At 42.7% G+C, this 26,151-nt stretch overlaps 2 protein-coding genes across 2 annotated transcripts in view; one reads left to right on the forward strand and one right to left on the reverse strand.

Moving 5' to 3' along the window:
* Positions 1-26,151, forward strand: part of LOC138097115 (zinc finger protein 805-like) — a 724,976-nt gene that overhangs the window by 196,146 nt on the left and 502,679 nt on the right. The gene's annotated exons all lie outside the window — the stretch shown is intronic.
* On the reverse strand, positions 12,278-24,898 carry ZIM2 (zinc finger imprinted 2). The gene is made up of 6 exons (XM_068993362.1): positions 24,517-24,898; positions 22,673-22,776; positions 22,036-22,083; positions 18,808-18,934; positions 18,521-18,613; positions 12,278-13,197 (listed from the first exon to the last, which is right to left on the reverse strand). Exons 1-6 carry the CDS (start codon positions 24,896-24,898, stop codon positions 12,278-12,280), a joined length of 1,674 nt encoding a protein of 557 aa, XP_068849463.1.

Below are 26,151 nucleotides of genomic sequence, written 5' to 3' on the forward strand. Positions count from 1 at the left end.
TAATGAGGTGGATGAAACTGGAGCCTATTACACAGAGTGAAGTAAGCCAGAAAGAAAAACACCAATACAGTATACTAACGCATATATATGGAATTTAGAAAGATGGTAACGATAACCCTGTATGTGAGACAGCAAAAGAGACACAGATGTATAGAACAGTCTTTAGACTCTGTGGGAGAGGGCGAGGGTGGGATGGTTTGGGAGAATGGCATTGAAACATGTATATTGTCATATGTGAGATGGATCTCAAGTCCAGGTTTGATGCATGAGACAGGGTGCTTAGGGCTGGTGCACTGGGATGACCCAGAGGGATGGGATGGGGAGGGAGGAGGGAGGGGGGTTCAGGATGGGGAACACATGTACACCCATGGTGGATTCAGTCAATGTATGGCAAAACCAATACAATGTTGTAAAATAATTAGCCTCCAATTAAAATAAATAAATTTATTATTTTAAAAAACTTAAAAAAAAGACTTTAAAAAACATGGACCATTTTAAAAGTTTTTATTGAATTTTTTTTTTTTTTACAATACTGGTTCTGTTTTATGGGGTCTTTTTGGGCACAAGGCATGTGGGATTTTATCTCCCCAACCAGGGATCAAACCTGCACCGCCTGCATTGGAAGGGGAAGTCTTAGGAAACGATATTTAAATCCTAGTTATCATTCTGCTGATGTAGTATCAGGGACTCAAGGCTGAGAAGTCGAAGTGGTAAGCCTGGTCAAGCTGCTGTTGCTAGGGAGCCGGATCCGACTTGCTGTGGTGGTGGTCCTGTGCATTGCAGGATGTTGACCAACGTCCTGTCTCTACTCAAAAATGTCCCCAGATGGTGCCACAGACCCCTTTTTTGGGGGGCATGATCATCCTTGTCTGAGAGCCACTGCTCTAAGTGAGATCACCGTGAGTGGAGGCATGTAAGCCAGAGCTATGAGACGGTGGGGTGGAAATACTGTGGGCAGCACTCGTGGAGAGGCAGTTCCTAAAATCTCATCCTACCCCTGAAGCGACGCTTCCGTGCCACTCAGCAGCCAAGCTGACGTCTCGCATTGGCCAATGGCTCAAATCCAGGGTGCCTGCTCCCCTCCACTGCTTCAGATTATGACGTTTCTTAAGTTATTTATTTACTTTTGGCTGCCCTGGGTCTTTGTTGCTGCACACAGGCCTTCTCTAGTTGCAGCGAACGGGGGCTACTCTAGGGTTGCAACACGTGGCGTTCTCATGGCAGTAGCTTCTCTTGTTGCAGTGGAGAAGGCAATGGCGCCCCACCCCAGTCCTCTTGCCTGGACCATCCCATGGACGGACGAGCGTGGCAGGCTACAGTCCGTGGGGTCATAGAGTCGGACACGACTGAGTGACTTCATCCACACTCAACTCACTCTTGTTGCAGAGCACGGGCTCCAGGGCGCACAGGCTTGTTTACAGCATACGGGCTCAGCAGTCGTGGTGCACACAGGCTCAGCTGCCCCGCAGCATGTGGAATCTTCCCAGACCAGGCGGATTCTTAACCACTGGACCCCCAGGGAAGTCCCCGATTATGATGTTTGTGGTATTGCTTTTTATATCCATGCAGAGGTCTTACCACACAGTTCTGAGCAACACAGACACACCCATTTGGAGAAAACAATAGAGACAGTGTTTCACATACCAGGCACTTCCCACAGTTACACCTGTACTAACTTTACTCAGTCCTCATGATGATTCTATGGTGGGTGAGGGGACATTGTTATTCCTACATGTTTCAGATACAGAAACCAAAGCACAGAGAGGTCAAGCAACTTGCCTAATGTCACACAGCTGGTGCATGGCTGGGCTAGGATTGAACCGTGGAGGGGGGCATTTGACATGCACAGTGCCATTTCCGTTTCTTCTTCCCTCTGGCTGGTTAGGATCTTCCCAACCCGGGGACTGAACCCAAGTCTCTCTTGTCTTCCTGCATTGGCAGCCAGGCTCTTCACCACCAGCACCAGCTGAGAAGCCCTTTATATTTGAATTAACTGCCAAGTCAAGAAATTTAAACCACCACCCCCTGGAATTCAGGTTCTCTTGAAAAGTATCAGGGAATCTGGCAATGCTTGGTCCACCACCACAGTTGGCGAGAGCTTGGAGCGGCCGCCTCATTCCAACAGATTCCGTTTCCAGAGCCCCCATCACTCCCTATTCTATCAGCTGGCTGGACTCACTAATTCCCTAAATAATTCACTAAATAATTCACTGGATGTGTTTGCCCAGCCTCTGCAGATATGAGATTTTCAGACCTCCAGGGAGAACAAATCACACGTGTGGTTTCGTCTGTCTGTCTTTGTTTGGTTTTCAGGAGCCTAGCCATAGTAATCTGTAGTTCAGTCCTGTCTACGTTACAGAGGATGGTTGATTTCCATTTCCTTCCTGTGTGTGTGTGAGGGCATGCTCAGTGGCCTCTGACTTTTTGAGACCTCCTGGACTGTAGCAACCAGGCCCCTCCGTCCATGGGATTCTCCAGGCAAGAAGACTGGAATGGGCTGCCATTTCCTCCTCCAGGATTCTTCCCGACCCAGGGATCAAACCTGCATCTCCTGCACTGGCAGGCGGATTCTTTACCACTGGGCCACATGGGAAGCCCCAGGACAGGGGAGGGATCCAGAAACTCAGCCTCACAGGCCCCACATTTTCCTTGTGGCTGCTGAAAAAAATTTTTTTCATGTATTGAGACATAGGGAAGCCATTCTGGCTCACACATGGGTTAACCTGAATTCCATGCTAACTAACATATATGTGACTTAGCAGCAGCAGCAGCATATGCATTGTACATCCGCTTCAATTATTTAGGAAAAGGATACCTTGACCAGAAATGATGTCCATGTTAAAAATAAAGGTTAAGACCCTCCTTCTGGGTCAGCAGGGCTTGTCCTTCTTTGATAGTAAGACTCCCTTCCCAGGTGCCAAGTCCACACTGACTTGAGATGTATGTGCTGGTCTCTCTTTAAACACTGAAGAAATATAATCCCCCTGACTTGTTTAACATTTTTGTTCTGTTTTCAGTGGCTAAGTTACGTCTGACTAATTGTGACATCATGGACTGCAGCACGCTAGGCTCCCCTGTCCACTATCTCCCTGAGTTTGCCTAAACTCACGTCCATTGAGTTGACGATGCCATCCAACCATCTCATCGTCTGTCGTCCCCTTCTCCTCCTGCCCTCAATCTTTCCCAGCATCGGGGTCTTTTCCAGAGTCTGTTCTTCACATCAGGTGGCCAAAGTATTGTAGCTTCAACATCAGTCCTTCCAATGAATATTGAGGGTTATTTCCTTTAGGATGGACTGGTTTGATTTCCTTGCTGTCCAAGGGACTCTCAAAAATCTTCTCCAGCACCACAGTTCAAAAGCATCAATTCTTCAGTGCTTGGCCTTCTGACAGCCTTTGTTCTGACAATATATAAAACCATACTGAAAACTTAGAGTAGCTTCTCAGAATAATCTGGGAAGATGACTTTCAGTTTGGCCCTCAGTTTGGCTTATAAAAATCAAGACTTTTCTATCTTAAGTAAACACAACTCTTCTCTCTTACTACAGACTACTATTATTTTCACTGGCACTGCTTTGCATAGACAGCAGGATATCTGAAAAGCCCACCTGAGCTCACCTGGAGTCTACTTTGGGCCAGCGCTTGGTACCAAGCACGGGGCCTTTGAGCCCCTGCGGCATCACAGCACCCTCAGGTGATTCCATGAGCTTTTCCTTTTATCTGTTGCTCAGTCGTTAAGTCGTGCCCGACTCTTTGCGACCCCATGGACTGCAGCACGCCAGGCTTCCCTGTGCTTCACTATCTCCCAGTTTGCTCAAACTCATGTCCGTTCAGTCAGTGATGACATTCAACCACATCATCCTCTGTCACCCCCTTCTCCTCCTGCAATATCTGAATCTCCTTATATTAAATGATGGTCCACAACTTTTATTTGAGCTGTTACCTTAAGACCTGGAGTCTGAAGAGGGTGACGGTCCTTTTTTCCAGGCAAAGGACCCAGGGGGAAGTTACAGGTAGGAAGGCCTGGGATTTTGGAGTGAACTGGGTTGGCTTTTTTTTTCAATGTGGTTAAAACTGGAAACTCAATTTTTGATTTGCATTCTATAATAGAACGAAACTAAAAGCAGGAGACAGTTCTTCCCAGTCAGGTGCCACCCTCTGGAGCTCTGGCTGGCTCCTACAATTGATAGGGAGAACTAAGATCCTGTAGGTCATGTGGTATGGCCAATCCTGCCCCACTCCACAAGAAAAACCAAAGCCCAAGAAAACAAACGACGAAACCTATGGTCAACTGATGCAAACCAGGCTTTTCTCTCAAAGGCTGAAGTGGGCCAGGTATCATGGCAATGGGTCCTGTACTTCTTCCCTCTTTCAGGGTCCCCCCTGGAGGAGACCCGATAATCAGACGGCCTGGGTGCCAGCCCTGGACCCAGAGTGAGAGGAGGTTCAAAACTGAGGCTGGGAGCGGAGTAAGGGGGTGGTTTCTATAAGCTGTGTGGATGTTCAAGTGTGCACACCTACTTAATGCTATGCTTGTTCCGCATTTTCCTTCGGATAATCGGTGGCCCCCACCTGCTTCTGGAAGCACAGGGTTTGGCTAGCTTGAGTGCATGCAGTGGGGCAGCACTAAGAACAGTAACCCCATTCCTAGGACGCTGGCTTTTGGGGGAATTGTAACAAACAAGAAAAAGCCTGCACAACGAAGCCTACAACTGCAACAGTCTGTGGGAATAACTAAGGAAAACTTATGAGAAAAACAAAAACCCACAAGGCTTTACCAGTTGATAAGAATGCTTGAATATATAAAAGAACATCATATTCCTGGATGCTAATAAATGTAACAAGGTCAATTCTTCCTGATTTGTAAGTTCACTTCAACAATCATCAAACAGCTGTTTTTAATTGGCAAACAAATTTTTTATTCAGAAGAGTAACAATCTTATCTTTCTCATATAAATATACATACACATAAGTGTACTTTCTAAAGGCATAATGCTAGAAAACTCATATAAGGCTACAAGCAAGTTAAAAATATAGATCTCGGATATGTAAACGGTGACGAAACACACACTCTGGATGATACAGATACAGAACTGTATTATAAAATAACATTATGACGATATGTCATTTACTAAAATTGATGTTGGGGCAGTTAATGGGAGACCATTTTTATTTTCACATAATACATTCAAAGTAAATTCAGTAATAGTTAAAGTTTATTTTATATAATAAAAACTGCAGAATAAAACATTGATGTTTACAGAAGGTTAGATTTTTAGGTTTAGAAAAGATATCAGAAGAATTGAGCTATATAAAAACTGAAACCTTGTCAAAAAAATTATCCAAATGGGAAAATGTTTATGGACAAAATGAAGACAGATAATATCCTTTTTTAATAAAGAGACTGCTCCAATTGACTGGAAGATATTAAAGCCACACAGACAATGAATGCAAAGAGAAGAAATATAATTGCTTAAGACACTCAGAAGAAAATATTCAGTGTCCTTAAAAACTAAATAAATACAATTAAAATTAGATGTCCTTTCCCTTGTTAAATTATCAAAGGTGAAAAGTACTCTTAATACATAATGCTAGTGAGAATGTGTGGAAAACACAGTCATGAGTTAATGGTGGCAGTGTAAATTTGTATGTTTTTGAAAAGAAAACTTAGATGTGTATCAGGAACCTTAAAGACGTATTCCCCTTCCAATACAATCATTCCCCCTCTGATACAGGAACTCCGCTTTGGTGAAATCTTAAAGAATCCTAAGTTTAGAAAAATATTTTAAGGACCAAAGTGTTCATCACAGTATTCTTTACAATTGTGAAAAACCAGAACTAAGTTAAACATTCAAACAGAGGGAGGGCCACACAGATAAATCTCTGGGCATACTGTGCCGCTGTGAACAAGGGGAGAAAGGCTGACCAGGGTGACAGAGCAGTGTGTGAGGTGTACAATTACATGGAAAAAACAGGCCATGCACACATGGGATGGTCACAGCTAAATGAAAACTATGAGCATCTTAAAATAGGTAATACGGCCACAGTAGTTGAGATAGAACAGAGGTACCAAGGTAACCAGAGTTCCTCCCCACTACTCGCTGGAGGCAAGCACCTCCATAGTCTGGTAATTATTTTTAAATTATAAGAAAGCAGGACTTCCCTGGCAGTCCTGTGGTTAAGACCCTGCACTTCCCAACACAGGGGGCTCAGGTTCAATCCCTGTTTGGGAAACTAAGATCCTGCATGCAGTATATGCAGCCAAAAAAAAAAAAATTATGAGAAAACAAACCAAAATGACCAAAATGTTAATGGTGTTTATGGTGCACTGGAGTGGGGGTGGGGGACAGCAAGGCAGAGAGAGAGATCTACCTTTTCGTAAAATTGACATTGTTTTTAATGAGTCAAGTACTGCTCTCAAATGAACAGCAGGAATCCTTCAGAAATGCATACCTGAAAAAGAGGAAAACCAGTTCGTGCAAATCAGAAAAAAAAAAAAGCACAAAGACACAATAGTAAAATGGGCAAAAGGCCTAGATTATACACAGAGTTTAAAAGCATACGCAGGTGGGAGGGAATTCATGAGTTAGCAAGAATCACTTTTTTGGCTTATCAAACAGGCATACATTTTGTTGGTTTAAGTAATAAATATCCAGTGCTGGCAAAGTTTTTCAAATTCTTATTTATACCAGGTGTGGCAAAGACATTTCTTTGCAAATATGAACTGCTCAGTCTGTCTGATCTGGAGTGTTATGTTGAGAAAGGCTGTGGGCCAGTCTTCAGGTTCAGCGCCAGTGTGACTGATTAGCTATGCACATCCCTGCCCACCCTCCTCCTGCCCTGCCCTTAGCTGGCGGCTGTGAGTGCTGCCCCTAGGGAAACAAATTCTGCACTATCTTTTGAGAACCACAGAAATGCTTTTCACGTCTCATCTGGTAATACCACTTTTTGGAAATCTATCTTAAGCAAGCAACTACAAATACAATGCTCTATGATCTGTTCATCGAACCTTTACATCACTGTCATTTTTAAAATGTCATTACAAACTAGTGAGAAAAACAGAACTTTAAATCTGTAATTATATGAAAACTGTTTACTCAAAGAAAAAAATTTTTTCAGTACAGTGAATACTAAAATATGATAAGATGCGGCTGTGTCTGATGTATGGCTGTGGTTTATCAGCTATCACTAAGAGAACTTTAAGAACCCCGAGTGCCTACTATGTACCAGGCAGTTAGGCTCTGTCGCACAGACGAGCTCCAGGCCTTTCAAGAGCTCCAAGGGGAGGCACTGTCACCGCATTTCCTAACAAAGTGAGGATAATCAGCTTCTGAGGAGGGGCTGGCTCTGGCTTCAGGTCTGCCTGGTTCCAAAGCCGAGGCTCTCCCTGCCCTGCCAAGGGGCTCCTCAGCCAGTGAACACAAGCATGGTCCTGGGTGTGTGCTCTGATGAGAGCACCCCGGGGTAGTTTATTAGCCTGCTGTGCTTCTCAAATTTTATTTAATATGCTTAATACTATTTAATGAGGTAAGTAAACCTAACACAACTGGTAAAATGAGGGTCTGAACAAACTACTTCACCTGTGGATCTTTCCAGGCCTGACATCAGGCCTCTTATTCCCTAAGGGGGGTTAAGAGTGCAAATTCTTCATGGAGAAAGTGAGTATAGCGGAGAGTTGAGTAGTTCAGTTGCTCCCAAGAGAAAAAAAAAATCTAAAAATCTTTTAGACCTTGAGGAGAGAAGGCCAGGAGTGGTTCCAAAGCCTTCAAGATACATATACCTTTTGGCCTAGAAAGTCTATTGCTGGGAACTCCTCCTTGGGGAGCACAACCACATGCAAAGACATCAGAGCAAGTTGCTGATGGAGATTACAAGATTCAGGAGGTAATGGGGAAGCAATGCACACATAAGAGAGAAGTTTGGGTGTACCACACAGGGAGTGAGTACTCTTATACATTACCAAACAATCACCACAATGAGCCCAGTTACCATCTGCCACCACAAAGCTGTCACAGTATTACTGACTATATTCCCTATTTGTACATTATATTCCTGTGACTTATTTTATAGCTGGAAGTTTGTACTTCTTAATCCCCTACACCTTTCCAGTCTATCACCCCATCCTCATATAATACAGTATGTTAATTATAACTAAATAAAAATAAAATTTGGGGGGTTTTTTGCTTTAAAAATTTTTTTTAAAACAAATTTTTTAAAGGTTCACAATGGAATAAAAAAAAAGATAAAGAACAGTATCCCCAGTTTCCAACCCTAGAAGTCTAGTGAAATAAACTAGGCCACGTCTATGCAACCAAGTATCAGGCAGTCCTGAAAGATGAAACTGGGGGATATATTTAGGACTGTAGGAAGATATTCACGATATATTAGAAGAAAAACTGCAACTTTTAAAATAGTATTATATTTAAAAATCTATATAAACCTATACATAGGAAAAAAATGTCTGAACAGTGTGTACCTCTTTCAGCAGCAAGTATATCTAAGACAGGAAAATACAAATATTAAAAAACAAAAAACCAAAACCTCAAAGATGAAAGTATTTTCTAATTGTCTTCAACGGATATGTATTACTTGCATAATCAAAGAAAGCTTAAAACATGAGTGTTTCTAAATTTAAAAAATATTAACCTGAGTATAAGTGCCATGCCAAAACTGTCTGATGTATTAGGAATTGGTTGGGAAAAGCCAGGAAGAATAGCATTATCCTTGGGGGCGGACTAGAACAGCAGTTAAAAAAAGCAGCAAGCTGAGAGGTAACAGGCTGAGGTACCTGCCACCACAGGCAGCTCGAGTTCAGCTTGTAAAGTACGGAGGCAGTGGCTTGTGCATATCCCATAAATTCCCACTAGTCCAGGGATGACCGGCAGAGTTAACTATCCATGTTGTCACCGCTGCCATCTGTGGTATGAAAGAAGCATCGGAACAGAGTCAAGTCTAATGCTCCCTGGCTTTCTAGAGTTAAGGCCTCTTAAGAAGCCTTAGCCCACGGCCCTAGACAAATGACCCACGGCAGAACCCCTCAAGGAGTCTCTATCACCTCTTAATCCAAATATCTAAAGACCAGGATGGAGTAATGGAGGGAGGCACATAAAGAAAAGTCTAGAAGAGGTGGTGAAGAAGGAACATGCAGATGGATCATGAAGAGTCCACAGATGGTGAAAACTCTGAAACCTTCCTGCCTGTGAATGGTGCAGTGGCTTGGAGAATGACTTCAAGAGCCTAGACTTTTGGGAGGGCAAAAAGCTTGATGGGATATGATATAAAGTACACAAAACCACCTACGAGGTATTCTTGCCAAAGCAGCTGAAGATGAATCAAATTAAATTCTCCAGAGTTTAGCGTTAACTTCCAGTTATAGACAATACAGAGAGAGGGACAAGTTAAGGATACCACAGGAAGCAAACGGACACATTTAGAAGGGGGGACATTCCACAGGACAATTGACCTTGTTTCTGCCAGTACTACTTGCACAATCACACAAAGCTTAAAAAAAAAAAGAGAGAGAGAGCTAGAATGATGACTGCCATCAATCATCATTGATGGGGGGGAGATGGGGAGTTATTGTTTAATGGATACAGAATTTGAGTTTTTCAAGATGAAAAAGTCCTGAGTATCCACTGCACAATAATGTGACTCCACTTAACACTACTGTATACTTAAAAATGTTTGAGATGGTTAATTTTATGTCATGTATTTATCAGAATTAAAAATAAATTTAAAAATGAGTGCTTCTAAATTTAAAAAGTTAAACCTCAATATAGAGAAAGAAAAAGTGAGAGGAGATTGCTTTAGATTGAGAAACTTGAAATCAGACAACCAAATGCAATCAATGGAGCACATTTGGATCCAGATTCAAACAAGCCAGCTATAAAAGCACATCTCGGAAATGACTAGGAAAATCTGCTTATGGTCTGGGTAAGACACTTTGAGTTGATGTGAAATTTTCCTTTTTAGGTAGATATACTGAAGTTTAAAAAAACAGAGATGGCACAATTGAAACAAAGTGTGTTAAACAAATAATAATTGAGGTAGTATGTAGATTCAGCAAAAATGGTGAAGGAAGTAATGAAATGACAGACTGACAAGGGCGTGAGTAAAGCTATGATCCCGGGGAAAGAAGCAGATTTCACAAGGTAGGGGTGAGGTAGAAGTTATCATAAAGAAATGACAGGGTTTTCCTGGAGTTGAACGGAGAGATTAAGGAAAAATTACAACTGTTCAGAAAAGGATGGGGTCTTGTTGAAAAGGCATAGGTGCCAACATGAAAGGACTCCCAGTGGCCAGAGCTGGAACAATTCTAAAATAAGTAATGGTAGTGTTGAATCACAGCCCATGCCACAGATCCATCCTGATATAAATAAATTACTGAATAAAAATATAGGGAAGTAACTTTTCCTCACAGAATTCTAATTACTAAATGTAAAAGAGATGAGGAAAATTAAAAATCACCATTATAGTATGACAGAGTAAAAATGGCAAGTAGGTGAAACCCACTTGCTAGATGCTAGAAGTAGGTAAAAGTTTGAGGAGAAACTGGAAGCTCTCCTCAAAGTTTCTCCTGAGAGATATTTATAAATTATAAACAGAAACAAAGGCTAATTACCAACATCAACAATAAGCCACACTGACGTTATGTCCTCTGAGGCAGTGGTGGCAGGATCAGAAACAAATGTACACTGGGCGGGAGGACGGTCCCTGGGAGGAAACAGGGCCAGTCCGTGAGGGCTGTCTCGTCAGGCCCTTGGGAAGCGAGGAAGAGGGGCAGTGAGTGAGCGCTCACGTGGAGCAAGTGCTCATTTGGCTGGTGCAGGTCCTAATGAGTCATGTTTGTTTTTAACTTCACGACTCTGGAGCCACACATCGTAAATCAGAAATGGCAGGATGAGAAAAAGCAAGGCAGTGAATAAGACAGACACAAGCCACCCTGCCAGGCAAGAAGTCAGAATCTGAGACACCAGGTCCACCTGGTTCCCGTGTCTTTGCATCTGACCATCATTCAAGTAGGTGATGCAAAACCTTTACATTAGAACAGTATGGTATGAAAGGGATTTTTAGTGCAATCCGTGGCTAATACTTTTGAGTGAAGTATGCCCAGAGTAGAAATAAGACTTTAGGTGAAGCTGGCTGTGCTGACGATGCCAGAGTCCAAGAAAAGAAACAGCTTTCAAATACTCCTTCCTTTTCCAAAAATACAAAACCCCAAACCCTCAAATACAAAATTACAAAAACTTCTATTTGATCAGTAGCAGATTTACAATCTACAAGACCAATTATAAGAAAGTGTTTAGCAAAAAGATACTTCCCTAATCAGTGTCCCTAAAATTCACCTAATCCTAATTGTAAGAGAAATGGCTATCAGAACTTCACTTTAAAAATCTTTTTGATCCCCTATACTACAAGTGTCCCCATCTGATTTAACATGAAATAACACTGAAATTACTAAAAAAGGAAGAAGGCTTCAGTCAGTACAGCTATTACTTTTCTTCAGAGACCATGTGACAGGAATAAAACAAACCTGGGTTGAGCATCAAGATTTAAAGTAAGTATCTCATGGACTCTCAAAAACCAAATAATTGAACCAAACCAAGCTGGGGTTCATCACTTAAAACCCAGGTCAAATCAAATGACAACTTGGAGTTTCAAAGTTTGCTCTATCTGTAAATATGAAATAAATGTCATCAAACTAGGTGCAATGCAGCATTCCTTAAAAGATCAAATAATACATATGGCAATGTTTTCAAAATTATGAACTACTATGTAAACACATTACCAATTACTTCAGCTTTGTGGACTGATCACTATAGGTACACTTCAAAGACCTTTTTATGATGCCCTCTGCTGATATATCCCATGTGGTAAAGATATTGTATGTCAACACTCCTGTAAAAACTCAGGCAACAGAGTTCCTGTCTGGAGCCCCCGTGCCAGTCACAGATTTTTTGTCGGGATGTCAAAATCGAGGTTCTCCATTCTATAGACACCACCAGAGAAGGGCAAAATCTATCGGCATCTTTCCCATGCGACAAAAATACTCTGTAACGTTTTCTGCTTCAGTGACTGACACACGTGCTGTCCGTCTGCAAAAAGATTGTTCTATCCCCTTGCAACCTCTTGCTGTTTTCTGACTACACCATGACACATTTTCAAGTTGTTAACGAGGTGGGTGGGCTGGTGGAAGACCCTCTTACATTCAGAGCACTCGAAGGGTCTCTCTTGAGGAGAAAGCCTACGATGTTGAGAATGCTCTGACGGGAGGCTTTTCAACAGTGACGGCACTCAAGGGGCTTCTCTTGGGAATGGAGCTGGTAATGCTGAGTGAGGCAGGATGGCTGGCTGAAGCACTTCCCACACAGCTGGCACTGGTAAGGCCTCTCCTGAGCATGAGTCCTGTAGTGCTGGATGAGGTGTGAGCTCTGACGGAACCTTCTGCCACAGTCGCAACACTGACAGGCTCTTTCTCCAATGTAGTCGTGCTGTCGCTTATATCGAATCAAATACATCTTGTTTCGGGGCAACTCAAGCGGCAGGGTTATTGCTGCTCCGTGGGCTATAAGATGCTGGAAAAGATGCGCAGCCTGGATAAAAGCTTTGCCGCACTGGAAACACTCGTGGCAGTCTTGACTCTGACTTCTCTTGCGGCCGTAGACATCTGCACGCTGGGTCAAGGACTTCCCATCTGAGTGAGTCTTCTGATGTCTGGTGAGGTGTGGCATGAGGTAGAAGGCTTCCCCACACTGTTTACATACAAAGGGCTTCTTCCCCGTATGGATCTGCTGGTGTTTCTCCCGGCCTGGTCGGGTACTAAAATTTCTTTCGCAAAATTCACATCTGTAGCGCTTGTTCTCTTGGAGGCAAAACAAGCTGTGGGCCAGCTGGGACCTGGTGCAGACTCCAGGAGTAGTACGCTCCTGGGGAGCCTTTCCAGGAAGACTCTCCGATGGTTTGTTAAGTTCCGAGCTTTTCTCTAGTTGATCACCCTCGTCACTCATTTCTGTGGGCCTCAAAACTTTCGCTGGCTTGACCTGTTGCGACTCCAGAGGATCATCAGCAGACTCTACTGTGTGGGTACACCAGGAGTCACCTGCCTCCAAATCCTCTATTCCTGCCCCCGAGGATGATTTTTCTACAGGCAGGCTTTGCTCTGGAGTTAGATCACTGGATTCTGATTGTTCCTCCCAATCTAAAAGGAATGTAAAAGGTCCTCTACTATTTTTACTCAGAGAGAAACATCATTATAGTAGTAACGGAAGAGAGAGACCAAAAATTACAGAATGGTTAGTACAGAGGTTTGAGTTTTCTGGGAACCTAAGGAGAGAGTAGGAGAAGGATGGAGAAGAGAGTAAGCAAGGACAGGTGAGGGTGAGGCAGAAGAGACCATCTAGGAGGAATGAACACTGACGAAGATGCCAGAGACACCGACAGGAGAATGAGAAGGACACCAGAGAAAGAGGTGGGACTGGGGCTTGGCTGCAACTTCCAGACCATGCTTGGTACATCACTGCTGTTTGGAGGAACTAATGTAACTGTGGCCATAAAGGGATTCTACTGTCAGGTCAATCTGGGCGATACCGTATGATGCAAGTCAGCCTTCACTCATGTAAGACTCTTCAGATCCCTTAACCAGCGTCTCAGATCTCAAAGAGGGGAGATATAAGAGGTAGCATTTCTCTAACTGATCTTGTTAGGGAACACTTTTTTTTTTTTTAAAGAATCCCTATAATCATAATTCTGTAGGACTACTGAAGAAACACTGGAGTACACCGGTCAACAATCTCTCACTCAGAATAAAGCAAGACAATTCCAACTCTTTTCTTGCCTCTCAATCTCTCGTTTTACCCATTCAACTTAACATTTATTAAACGTCAATTTTGAGCAAAGCGTTATCCAAATGGATGTTCATAAGTCTGTATAAAGACTCTAATCAGGCTATAAATGTACAAAAGGAGTTTGGGGAATTAATTTCTTTTGGGAACAGAAAAAGATCAGGGAGGGGAAGGCATTAGGGCTCAGCAAGCAGTGAAGTGGGTGGCAAGCTTATTCTGAGCAGACACTGAACTATGAAAAGTACAGAGTCCTGGGGAGCAGCAATACAGGGTTATATTAGGAGTATCTATGAGAGATGAAAGTCGCTCAGTCGTGTCTGACTCTTTATGATCCCGTGAACTGTACAGTCCATGGAATTCTCCAGGCCAGAATACTGGAGTGGGTAGCCTTTCCCTTCTCCAGCGGATCTTCCCAACCCAGGGATCAAACCCAGGTCTCCTGCACTGCAGGCAGATTCTTTACCAGCTGAGCCACAAGGGAAGCCCAAGGAGCGGTGGCTGTGCGGGCACAGGAGGGCCTAGAGGAGCTACTCCACGTTCAAGGTCAGGAGGGGTGGCAGGAGGAGATACCCCTCGTCCAAGGTAAGGAGCGGTGGCTGCACGGGCGCAGGAGGGCCGAGAGGAGCTACTCCACGTTCAAGGTCAGGAGGGGTGGCGGGAGGAGATACCCCTCGTCCAAGGTAAGGAGCGGTGGCTGCGCTTAGCTGAAGCAGCCATGAAGAGATACCCCCACGTCCAAGGTAAGAGAAACCCAAGTAAGATGGTAGGTGTTCCAAGAGGGCATCAGAGGGCAGAAACACTGAAACCATATTCACAGAAAACTAGTCAATCTAATCACACTGGAACCACAGCCTTGTCTAACTCAATGATACTGAGCCATGCCCACAGGGCAACCCAAGACGGGCGGGTCATGGTGGAGAGGCCTGACAGAATGTGGTCCACTGGAGAAGGGAATGGCAAACCACTTCAGTATTCTTGCCTTGAGAACCCCATGAACAGTATGAAAAGCCAAAATGATAGGATACTGAAAGAGGAACTCCCCAGGTTGGTAGGTGCCCAATATGCTACTGGAGATCAGTGGAGAAAGAACTCCAGAAAGAATGAAGGGATGGAGCCAAAGCAAAAACAACACCCAGCTGTGGACGTGACTGGTGATAGAAGCAAGGTCGGATGCTGTAAAGACCAATATTGCACAGGAAGCTGGAATGTCAGGTCCATGAATCAAGGCAAATTGGAAGTGGTCAAACAAGAGATGGCAAGGGTGAACGTCGACATTCTAGGAACCAGCGAACTAAAATGGACTGGAATGGGTGAATTTAACTCAGATGACTATTGTATCTACTACTGGGCAGGAATCCCTTAGAAGAAATGGAGTAGCCATCATGGTCAACAAGAGTCTGAAATGCAGTACTTGGATGCAATCTCAAAAATGACAGAATGATCTCTGTTCGTTTCCAAGGCAAACCATTCAATATCACAGTAATCCAAGTCTATGCCTCAACCAGTAACACTCAAGAAGCTGAAGCTGAATGGTTCTATGAAGACCTACAAGACTTTTTAGAACTAACACCCAAAAAAGATGTCCTTTTCATTACAGGGAACTGGAATGCAAAAGTAGGAAGTCAAGAAACACCTGGGGTAACAGGGAAATTTTGCCTTGGAATACAGAATGAAGCAGGGCAAAGGCTAATAGAGTTTTGCCAAGAGAATGCACTGGTCATAGCAAACACTCTCTTCCAACAACACAAGAAAAGACTCTACACATGGACATCAGCAGATGGTCAAGACCGAAATCAGACTGATTATATTCTTTGCAGCCAAAGATGGAGAAGCTCTATACAGTCAACAAAAACAAGACTGGGAGCTGACTGTGGCTCAGATCATGAACTCCTTATTGCCAAATTCAGACTTCAATTGAAGAAAGTAGGGAAAACCACTAGACCTTTCAGGTATGACATCAATCAAATCCCTTATGATTATACAGTGGAAGTGAGAAATAGATTTAAGGGCCTAGATCTGATAGACAGAGTGCCTGATGAACTATGGACAGAGGTTCGTGACATTATACAGCAGACAGGGATCAAGACCATCCCCGTGGAAAAGAAATGCAAAAAAGTAAAATGGCTGTCTGGAGAGGCCTTACAAATAGCTGTGAAAAGAAGCGAAGCGAAAAACAAAGGAGAGAAGGAAAGATATAAGCATCTGAATGCAGAGTTCCAAAGAATAGCAAGAAGAGATATAAAAGCCTTCCTCAGCAATCAGTGCAAAGAAATAGGGGAAAACAACAGAATGGGAAAGACTAGAGATCTCTTCAAGAAAATTTAGATACTAAGGGAACATTTCATGCAAAAATGGGCTCGATAAAGGACAGAAATGGTATGGACCTAACAGAAGCAGAAGATATTAAGAAGAGGTGGCAAGAATACACAGAAGAACTGTACAAAAAAGATCTTCACGACCTGGATAATCATGATGGTGTGATCACTCACCTAGAGCCAGACATCTTGGAATGTGAAGTCAAGTGGGCCTTAGAAAGCATCACTACAAACAAAGCTAGTGGAAGTGATGGAATTCCAGTGGAGCTATTTCAAATCCTGAAAGACGATGCTGTGAAAGTGTTGCACTAATATGCCAGCAAATCTGGAAAACTCAGCAGTGGCCACAGCACTGGAAAAGGTCAGTTTTCATTCCAATCCCAAAGAAAGCCAATGCCAAAGAATCCCCAAACTACTGCACAACTGCACTCATCTCACATGCTAGTAGAGTAATGCTCAAAATTCTCCAAGCCAGACTTCAGCAATACGTGAACCATGAACTTCCTGATGTTCAAGCTGGTTTTAGAGAAGGCAGAGGAACCAGAGATCAAATTGACAACATCCGCTGGATCATGGAAAAAGCAAGAGTTCCGGAAAAACATCTATTTCTGCTTTATTGACTATGCCAAAGCCTTTGACTGTGTGGATCACAATAAACTGTGGAAAATTCTGAAAGAGATGGGAATACCAGACCACCGGATCTGCCTCTTGAGCAACCTATATGCAGGTCAGGAAGCAACAGTTAGAACAGGACATGAAACAGCAGACTGGTTCCAAATAGGAAAAGGAGTACGTCAAGGCTGTATATTGTCACCCTGCTTAGGTTAAAGCGTCTGCCTTCGATGTGGGAGACCCAGGTTCGATCCCTGGGTAGGGAAGATCCCCTGGAGAAGGAAATGGCAATCCACTCCAGTATTCTTGCCTGGAGAATCCCATGGACAGAGGAGCCTAGTAGGTTACAGTCCACAGGGTCACAAAGAGCTGGATACGACTGAGTGACTTCACCTTCACCTTCATGCAGAGTACATCATGAGAAACGCTGGGCTGGAAGAAGCACAAGCTGGAATCCAGATTGCTGGGAGAAATAGCAATAACCTCAGATATGCAGATGACACCACCCATATGGCAGAGTGAGGAGGAACTAAAAAGCCTCTTAATGAAAGTGAAAGTAGAGAGTGAAAAAGTTGGCTTAAAGCTCAACATTCAGAGAACTAAGATCATGGCATCTGGTCCCATCACTTTATGGGAAATAGATGGGGAAACAGTGGAAACAGTGTCAGACTTTATTTTTGGGGGCTCCAAAATCACTGCAGATGGTGACTGCAGCCATGAAATTAAAAGACACTTACTCCTTGGAAGAAAAGTTATGACCAACCTAGATAGCATATTGAAAAGCAGAGACATTACTTTGCCAACAAAGATCCGTCTAGTCAAGGCTATGGTTTTTCCAGTGGTCATGTATGGATATGAGAGTTGGACTGTGAAGAAGGCTGAGCACCGAAGAATTGATGCTTTTGAACTGTGGTGTTGGAGAAGACTCTTGAGAGTCCCTTGGACTGCAAGGAGAGCCAACCAGTCCATTCTGAAGGAGATCAACCCTGGGATTTCTTTGGAAGGAATGATGCTGCAGCTGAAACTCCAGTACTTTGGCCACCTCATGCAAAGAGTTGACTCATTGGAAAAGACTCTGATGCTGGGAGGGATTGGGGGCAGGAGGAGAAGGGGACGACAGAGGATGAGATGGCTGGATGGCATCACGGACTCGATGGACATGAGTCTGAGTGAACTCTGGGAGATGGTGATGAACAGGGAGGCCTGGCGTGCTGCGATTCATGGGGTCGCACAGAGTCAGACACAACTGAGCGACTGAACTGAACTGATGAGAGATGAAGGTGGATGTGACTTTTAGGCCAGACTGGGACGGATTTAAATGTTTTGCTAGAAGTTTGCATTTTCTTTTGAGAGTGGTAAGAACCTGATCAAAAGTTTGTGCTTTATAAAGTCAACTCCCTGAGTGGGGCTGGAAAAAGCAGTGGTATCACACCAAGGTTTTCACTTGTCTCAGTGAGAGAGGAAAGACCTCTGATTTCTAGCTGTAAGGGGAAAGGCAAAAATGAATGCAGGGGCTTGAACACTAGAGGATAGGGAAACTGGCCTCCCTGAAGCTGAGCAGGAGAGAAGAGATGAGCTTCAGAGAGGAGATAAAAGAAGTACTGAGTGAGAATGATGTGGTGAGGCCACACGAGCCCCTGACGTGAAAGCACCTACCAGCCTTCTCCCTAAGCTGAGTGGGCTTTGAGGACCAGCTTCCAGCCCCTGCTCACTGAGCAGGGTTGTCTCCCAAGATTCCGGTCTCACTGCTCACCTTGACATGTCACTGTAGTCCCATCTTCCTCCCTAGCATGTGACTCCTCCTCTTCCAGCTGTGAGATAATGTCAGGTTTAGGGAACTGGTACCCTGTTGAAGAAGGAGACTTGTAACTTGGGGGTTCTGTCCTGTAGCCTCAGAACTCCCAGCCTGGTTTCTAAAGATTCTGAGATAATAGGGAAAGTGCAAATTTACACACAAGAAAAATAAAACCTGTTTCCAAAGATTTTGCCACTAGGGACATATGACAATGTCCGGAAACAATTCTGGTCATCACAGCTTACCGAGGGAGACCAGGTTCCTGTAATTTTCCAGCATCACCTCCCGGTAGAGGTTCCTCTGAGAAGCACTGAGGTAGGGTAATTCCTCTGGACTGAAGTCCACAGCCACATCCTCAAAAGTCACCAACTCCTGAAATGCCAGACATACTCCTAAATGATTGAAATCCAGAATTATCCCAAAGAGGGGAAAGGTGCCTGGTAAGAGGGGACTGACCATGAAGCAGACATTCAGACAAGCAGAAAGACTCTAATCCAAAGGTTTTAGGGACTTAGATGTGTATCTTTCCTTTTAGGGACTTAGATGTGTATCTTTCCTTTAAGTCTTTCTCATTAAAATGCTTTCTTCTCTGCAATCACCCTCTGCTTTTTCAGTCTTTTAACTTTATAGAGGCTTTCAATGGTTAAGTCAAAGATCTCTCTTGGGAAATGTCACACTGCACTTGAAAATATGTGGGTTATTTTCTAATATATTTTGGTATTAATTTCTAACATAATTCCACAGTGATAAGAGAACAGCCTGTATATGTTTTCAATACCTTCAGACCATGAAATTTTTGCACTTTGTTTTATGTCCCTGGACATGTTCTAGTGTCTCCTAGTTTATAGTCTATGGGAACTTGAATAGAATTTGGATTCTCTTGTTGTGTGAAAACTACATAAATCTGAATTCTGTTGAACTGGTTCATAGTGCTTTTCAGATCTACTATATCCTTCTACTTTTATTCATTCTATTAATTTTGAATTTGATATTCAAAGTCCAACTAAAAATCTTAATTTATCTACTTAAAAATAATTGTAATTTATAGTGGAACTTCCCTCATAGCTCAGTTGGTAAAGAATCTGCCTGCAATGCAGGTGACTTGGGTTTGATTCTTGGATTGGGAAGACCCCTGGAGATGGAAATGGCAACCTACTCCAGTATTCTTGCCTGGAGAATCCCATGGACAGAGTATCCTGGCAGGCTATAGTCCATGCGGTCACAAGAATTGGACACGACTTAGCGACTAAACCACCAACCACCACATAGTGGAACTATATGTAACTTTGTTCTGGACTCTCCAAGACTCCTGTAACTGTGTTATCATACTTTCATAATTTAAAACATAAAAAAGAAAGAAAAAAAAGAAGTATATCTTTCTTTGGTCTTGAAGTCTGAGAGAAGTGGGAACATTTCTGAGATAGCTCCCACTGCTAATTTTTAGAGATTTGTGTTGGAGGAGAAAGATCCTTTTAAGTTCCTTTATAAAAAGAGAAAAATGAAAATAAAAGCTGAGCTGTATACCTCAGTCGCAGGAAAAAGAGACAATTGGGTTTAAGCTCTGGTTCTCTTTGATAAGTTCTGTGAGTGCAGATAGGTTAAGCCTCAGTGACTCATCCATAAAACACAAACAGCTCAAAAATATGAAGAGATGGCCAATCTTATTATAAAAGAAAATGCATTTCAAAATGACAAAGTGTGACTTTATACCCGTTCAACTAACAAAAATTAAGAAGTCTGACAATACCAAATACTGTCTAGAATGTGGATTCTTGGTGGTGGTGGTGTAGTTGCTCAGTCACGGCTGACTCTTTGAGGCAAGCTCTTCTGTCCATGGGATTTCCAAGGCAAGAATACTAGAGAGCGGGTTCCCATTTCTTTTCCAGGGGATCTTTCTGACCAAGGATTGAACCTCCATCTCCTGCACTACAGGCAGATTCTTTACTGACTGAGCCACCAAGGAAAATGTTAGAATGTGGACTTTTGAGACCTCTTAAAAGATCCTAAAAGTGAAGTTGCTCAGTTGTGTGCGACTCTTTGCGATCCTGTGGACTGTAGCCTACTAGGCTCCTCCATCCATGGAATTTTCCAAACAAGAGTACTGGAGAGGGTTGCCATTTCGTTCTCCAGGGGATCTTCTTGATTCAGGGATTGAACCCAGGTCTCCCACATTGCAGGCAGATGCTTTACATCTGAGCCACCAGGGAAATGTAAATTGGTAAATCACTTTGGGTCTAGAAATATACCTATTCCTAGGTATAGCTGCTCATGTGTACTGTCTTATAACCTCCAAAATCTAAGAAAGACCCAAACATTCATTTATGGAAGAAATAAATGTATTATGATACTGGGGCTCCCCAGTGGCTCAGATGGTTAAGAAACTGCTTGCAATGCAGGAGACCCAGGTTCAGTCCGAGTCAAGAAGATCCCCTGGAGAAAGGAATGGCAACCCATTCTAGTATTCTTGTCTGGAGAATTCCATGGACAGGAGACTGGCAGGTTATAGTCCCTGCAGCTATAAAGAGTCAGACACAACTGAGCGTTCAGTTCAGTCACTCAGTCATGTCCGACTCTTTGCGACTCCGTGAACCGCAGCACGCCAGGCCTCCCTGTCTATCACCAGCTCCCGGAGTTTACCCAAACCCAGCAGATGGTGGTTTGACTAGATTTTCCTTAGAGAAGGAACAATAGTGGGGGTTGGTTTTGCAGTCAGTTGAACTTGAACAACAGGTAAACAGGGTGGGCTGGTGAAAACCCTATTTCTTTTTTTTTTTAACTTGAACTTGAACAACAGGTAAACAGTGGGCTGGTGAAAACTCTTATTTCTTTTTTTTTTTAATTAATTTATTTGGGTTTTATTCCAAGGAGTAAGCATCTTTTAATTTCATGGCTGCAGTCACCATCTCCAGTGATTTTGGAGCCCTCAAAAATAAAGTCAGCCACTGTTTCCACATCTGTTTGCCATGAAGTGATGGGACCAGATGCCATGATCACTGAGTGACTAACACACATATCATCACACCATGGAATAATAATGCAGTAATACAAACTAATTAATTACAATTACATGCAACATCCTTGGTAACAGAAGGGTGAATGTAAAAAGCAAGTATTGGAAGACTACATAAGACTATGATACCCATTTCACTAATATACATCTGTTGTGTTTTCATGGAAACATTATGCAGATCAATGAACTAGAGAGCATGTACTGACTGCCCAGCTTCTATAGATGAGTTTATTTGGCTCCCATGTGTTTTCTTTTTTCAAAATTTGGCAACACCAAAATATTGGTATAATTCATATTAATTGGATTTTTTGACTTCTCTTTAAAAAATCAGAAGATCTAGAGATCTGGGTCCACATTCTCACATGGCACCATTAGCTGAAGCTGAGTCATAGCTGCCCCTTAGATGGGGCAGGTGCCCCCCAGTTTGTCAAAATCCATCCACTTACAAACTCCTTTATATTACCTCAGTAGTCTCTGTGGGCATCTTCTCTTGGGATCCTTGACATGAACACTGTAGGGACAGAGGGCTATTCTCATCAACAGATCAACGTTTCTCAACCCTTTTCCCCTTATCTCTCCCTCAAGGAGCATTTTTAAACATTTAGTTTTCCTAACTGTCAAACGCCTTCCCCCACCCATGAATTTTTTTCTAAAGGAAGCACAACAGGTTAGCTTCTTCTAGGTTTTAAAACATGATTTAACAAGAACATTAAGGAGCAAATTTTTAAAAATTCACAACAGTTATTTCATATATAAAAAGGAGCATAATAGTACAAATCACAGGAGGGTTGCTTTAAGTCAAAAGTGGAGATAAAATGGAATAATAAACAATGAAAAATTAATTCCCGAGATAAGAAAAGAGAGAAAACATTAAAGATATGGTATGTAGGGGTGACAATAAGTGTGAGAAAAAGCAGGAAAGCAAATACAAAGAGTCAGAAGAAAATTCTGATACAGAAACCAGGGAAAGGCTCAGTTAGGTAAAGTTTGTATAAAGACTTTAAGGAAATGAGGAAGTTTAATTAGATAGGGGAGGTCTAGAAATCAGAAAGGGGAGCTCCTCATACTGGAGAACTAAGTCAGAAGAAAACCTGACTCACCTGAGATCTAACAAATGGTTTACTGTCAGACATCTTTGTGTCCTCCTTTTGGTGTTCATTGGTGTTTCTATTTTCTGCAAGAACAGAGTTCCGAGCAGAGAAACCTAGAAGGGAAAGGAATGACCACAGCGTTGAGTCCAGTCTGGCAGCACCCAAAGAGAGAGTAGCCTGCCAACCCCTCACCTGTTATGGGCAGAAGCAGCACTTCCTATGACAAGAGAAAGACCAAAAAAAAAAAAAAACATTTCTCAGCTCAGTGTGGCAATTCCAGAAAAGAGGTTTGGTTATCTCCCACCTCTAAACGCTTCCATTGATTTTCAGTGCCTTCCAAATAAAGCAGAAGTTCCCTCTTTATTGGTATCAATGGTCCTAGCTTCACTGTCCATTTAGTCACCAGGGAACCTCAGTTTCTCAATTGTAACATGGAAATTACGATAATATCTCTAATTTTATGGGCTCCTGTAAGGATTAAACATTACATATGTGAAGCACAAAGCAGGCATTAAAAAAAAAAAATGACAACTCTTATTACATCTTTTTCACTCAGAGATCTAGAAGATGACCACCACCTTCCCTTACGAAACCTGAAGTCCCTTCTTGCTTGTGGTCTCTTTCCAAGAGTACCTTTCACTATTCTATAGTTTCTTTCTCATACCCTAGCAAGCTCTTTCCCTTCCCTTGAATTCCAGCTCCATCAAAGGCTATGCCTTTGACCAAGTTTAAAAATTCTGTGGGACAATATGCCCTATGTCCACTGGAGGCAGTATAACAGCCATGATTAATAAGAGGACAGACTGGAGCCAGCCACAGGTCTGAATCCTGACTGCCAATTACTGTTAGTAATTGTGGACCACAGAGAAGTTGGGCTTCCCTGGTGGCTCAGACGTAATCCCTTGGAAAAAGAAGTGACAACCCACTCCAGTCTTTTTGCATGGAGAATTCCACTGGCGAGGAACCTGGCAGGCTATGGGGTCAAAAAGTCAGACACAGCTGAACGACTAACACTTTCACAGGTAAGTTATTCAACCTCTCTGTGCCTGTCTTCTCATTTGTGGAAGGAGGGTAATACCTATTTCAAGAACTACTAAGAGAAGTAAAGCACTATTATAAAACATTTAGAATGTAGTACATTTTAAGTGTCCAATATGTTTACTATTAGCATCTTCACAATTCTTTTAATGAATGCAGGTGCACAGAATTGGACTAATAATAATCCTTGATACATCAGCATTCAGCCATACATGACCCTCATGTTTATTTCAAATTTACCTGTTTATATTTTTCAATGTAATCAACCCATCCCACTGGTCCACATCCTAGTCTTGTTCCCTTGCCTTTCTCTGCTTGTCTATTTATATATACATAAACAATGCTTTGTTTTTAGTATCAATTTCATTCAGCTTTGTTTTTAGTATCAGTATCATTCAAAGGGCTATTAGGAGTAAATGGCTTTCTTCTCTCATCATTGAAATGCCCTTAGTTCCAGTCTAGTAACTCTGAGTTTCTAAGAGACCAGTCAAATTCTGACAGAATTTAAATTTCAGGCCTCATATCTCCCACATTGCATGCCATCTTTTTTGTTGTTGACTGCGTATTGTTTTGTGTTGACACTAAAGTTTAGGCTCAAAATGAAATGTGGAAGGGCGGGGAACAAAGCAGAGAGAAGGCATACTCTCAGAAAATAGCATTAAAAGCAAAAGCCGAACCTCAAGTTTCTTTCATTTCACATAAGATTAGGTAGATTAGACTGGAGATTATAAAATTCATTCATTTAACAAGTTTTTATTTAGCTCCCTCTTACGTGCCAGGCATACAGCAAATGTTCAAAAAGTCCCTCCTCTCACCTTCCTCCTCACATGCTTGGATCAAGTCTGCCACCAGCTCTCCTGCTTCCTTGCTGCTCTTGGGCTGTTTTGACCTCACCCATATCTGAACTTTCTCTGGCAAGGTACTCAGAAACTGCTCCAGCACCAGCTGCTCCATCATCTGCTCCTTGGTGTGCATCTCTGGCTGCAGCCATCGCCAGCAGAGCTCCTGGATCTGCTTCACAGCTTGGTGAGGTCCTGTCACCAACAGGGATTGCAAATACCTTAAGTCCTGATGAGAAACTCTCAGAACCTCTGGGTTTCTTACTTCGGTGGTTTCTGGATTTTCTTCTTGATCACGTAGATGAACGAGCTGGGGATTCCTCGAGACATCATCCAAAACCTCTTTCACGTGGAACATTTTTACAGCTTGACCCTTCAAAGGATGGAGATACTCTAAAAGGCAGGCTGCTTCAAAGCACACTGTTGTGGAAGATGGTGGGCTGAGCTGTATCAGATGAAGAAAAGAGTTGGAAACCTTAGGATCTGCAGAAATTACACAGAGAGACTCACAAATGGTTTACACAGTTTAACTGGACAGTAGAGGTTATGTGAATCAAAGGAAGTTAGCTCATTTCACACAAATGCCTAAATGAATATTCACACAGATTTGTACATCTACAGACAGATTGTTGCCTCAGTCACAATATCAGGTCTGGAAGATCACAGACACAGGCTAGAAAAATCTCAGTAATGGCACTGAAGGAAAGAGACTTGAACCCCAAACCACAATCAACTGAACTAATTGATGAACTACATAAGAATATCATTTTAAAAATGAGTTAACACAAAATGAGGAAAGATCATTACATTCATCCTACAAAGGGCTGGATTCCTATGCAAAACATATAAAGAAATCATACAAATCTGTAAGAAAAAGGCAGTGATCAGTTAAATATTCAAATATATTTTCTTATTTATTTAAACATTTTAATTCTTGGCTAGAAGTTAGTCTGGGATAACATATGAGAAGATTTTAATTTTTTTCTAAATACTTTTCTGCCTTACCATCAATTTTAAATTTGTTATTACTTCCTTTTTTTGGATGTATGATACCCCCGCTGAACTGAATTTCTATCTCTACAGGCTGAAGCATAAAATTCTGAGAAAGGAGTAGCAGAAATGACTGTGAAATCCTGGCAGCCTGCCTTCCTAGGCTAGCCAGGTCCCAAGCTAGAGCAGAGAGTCACAATCCTTCCTCCTCGCCCAGAGAGGGAAAAGTAAGGATAAAAGCAGCTAATGTTACTTGGAAAAGAAAAAAAAGCCAAAGAGTCCCTAAAAAACATGAGTGGTGGTAGGTTCCATGATTTCAGAGTAAGGAAGAAATTCCAGAGAAAAGGGGATGAGTGTTGGGAGAAGGGAGTGAAGACCAAGAGATTCCAGGTGGGCAGAGGCTGTGGCAGGAGGAAGCAGGGACTGAAGGGAGCCACCAAAAGAGAAGTGCTGAGGTATGGAGAAAAGAGTAAAGCAAGGCCAGGCAGAATGCAGAGCTGGAGCAGAGGAGGGGAGCGGGGCAAGGTAAAGAAGAAGAACCAATCTGGTCTAAGAGAGGTGTCCAGGGAGTAGCTGGCACCCAGAGAGAAGGGGTGGGGCTGAGGTAAAGGAGGAGCAGAA

Source organism: Capricornis sumatraensis, chromosome 20, assembly GCF_032405125.1.
Source record: "Capricornis sumatraensis isolate serow.1 chromosome 20, serow.2, whole genome shotgun sequence".
Classification (NCBI taxonomy): Eukaryota; Metazoa; Chordata; class Mammalia; order Artiodactyla; family Bovidae; genus Capricornis; species Capricornis sumatraensis.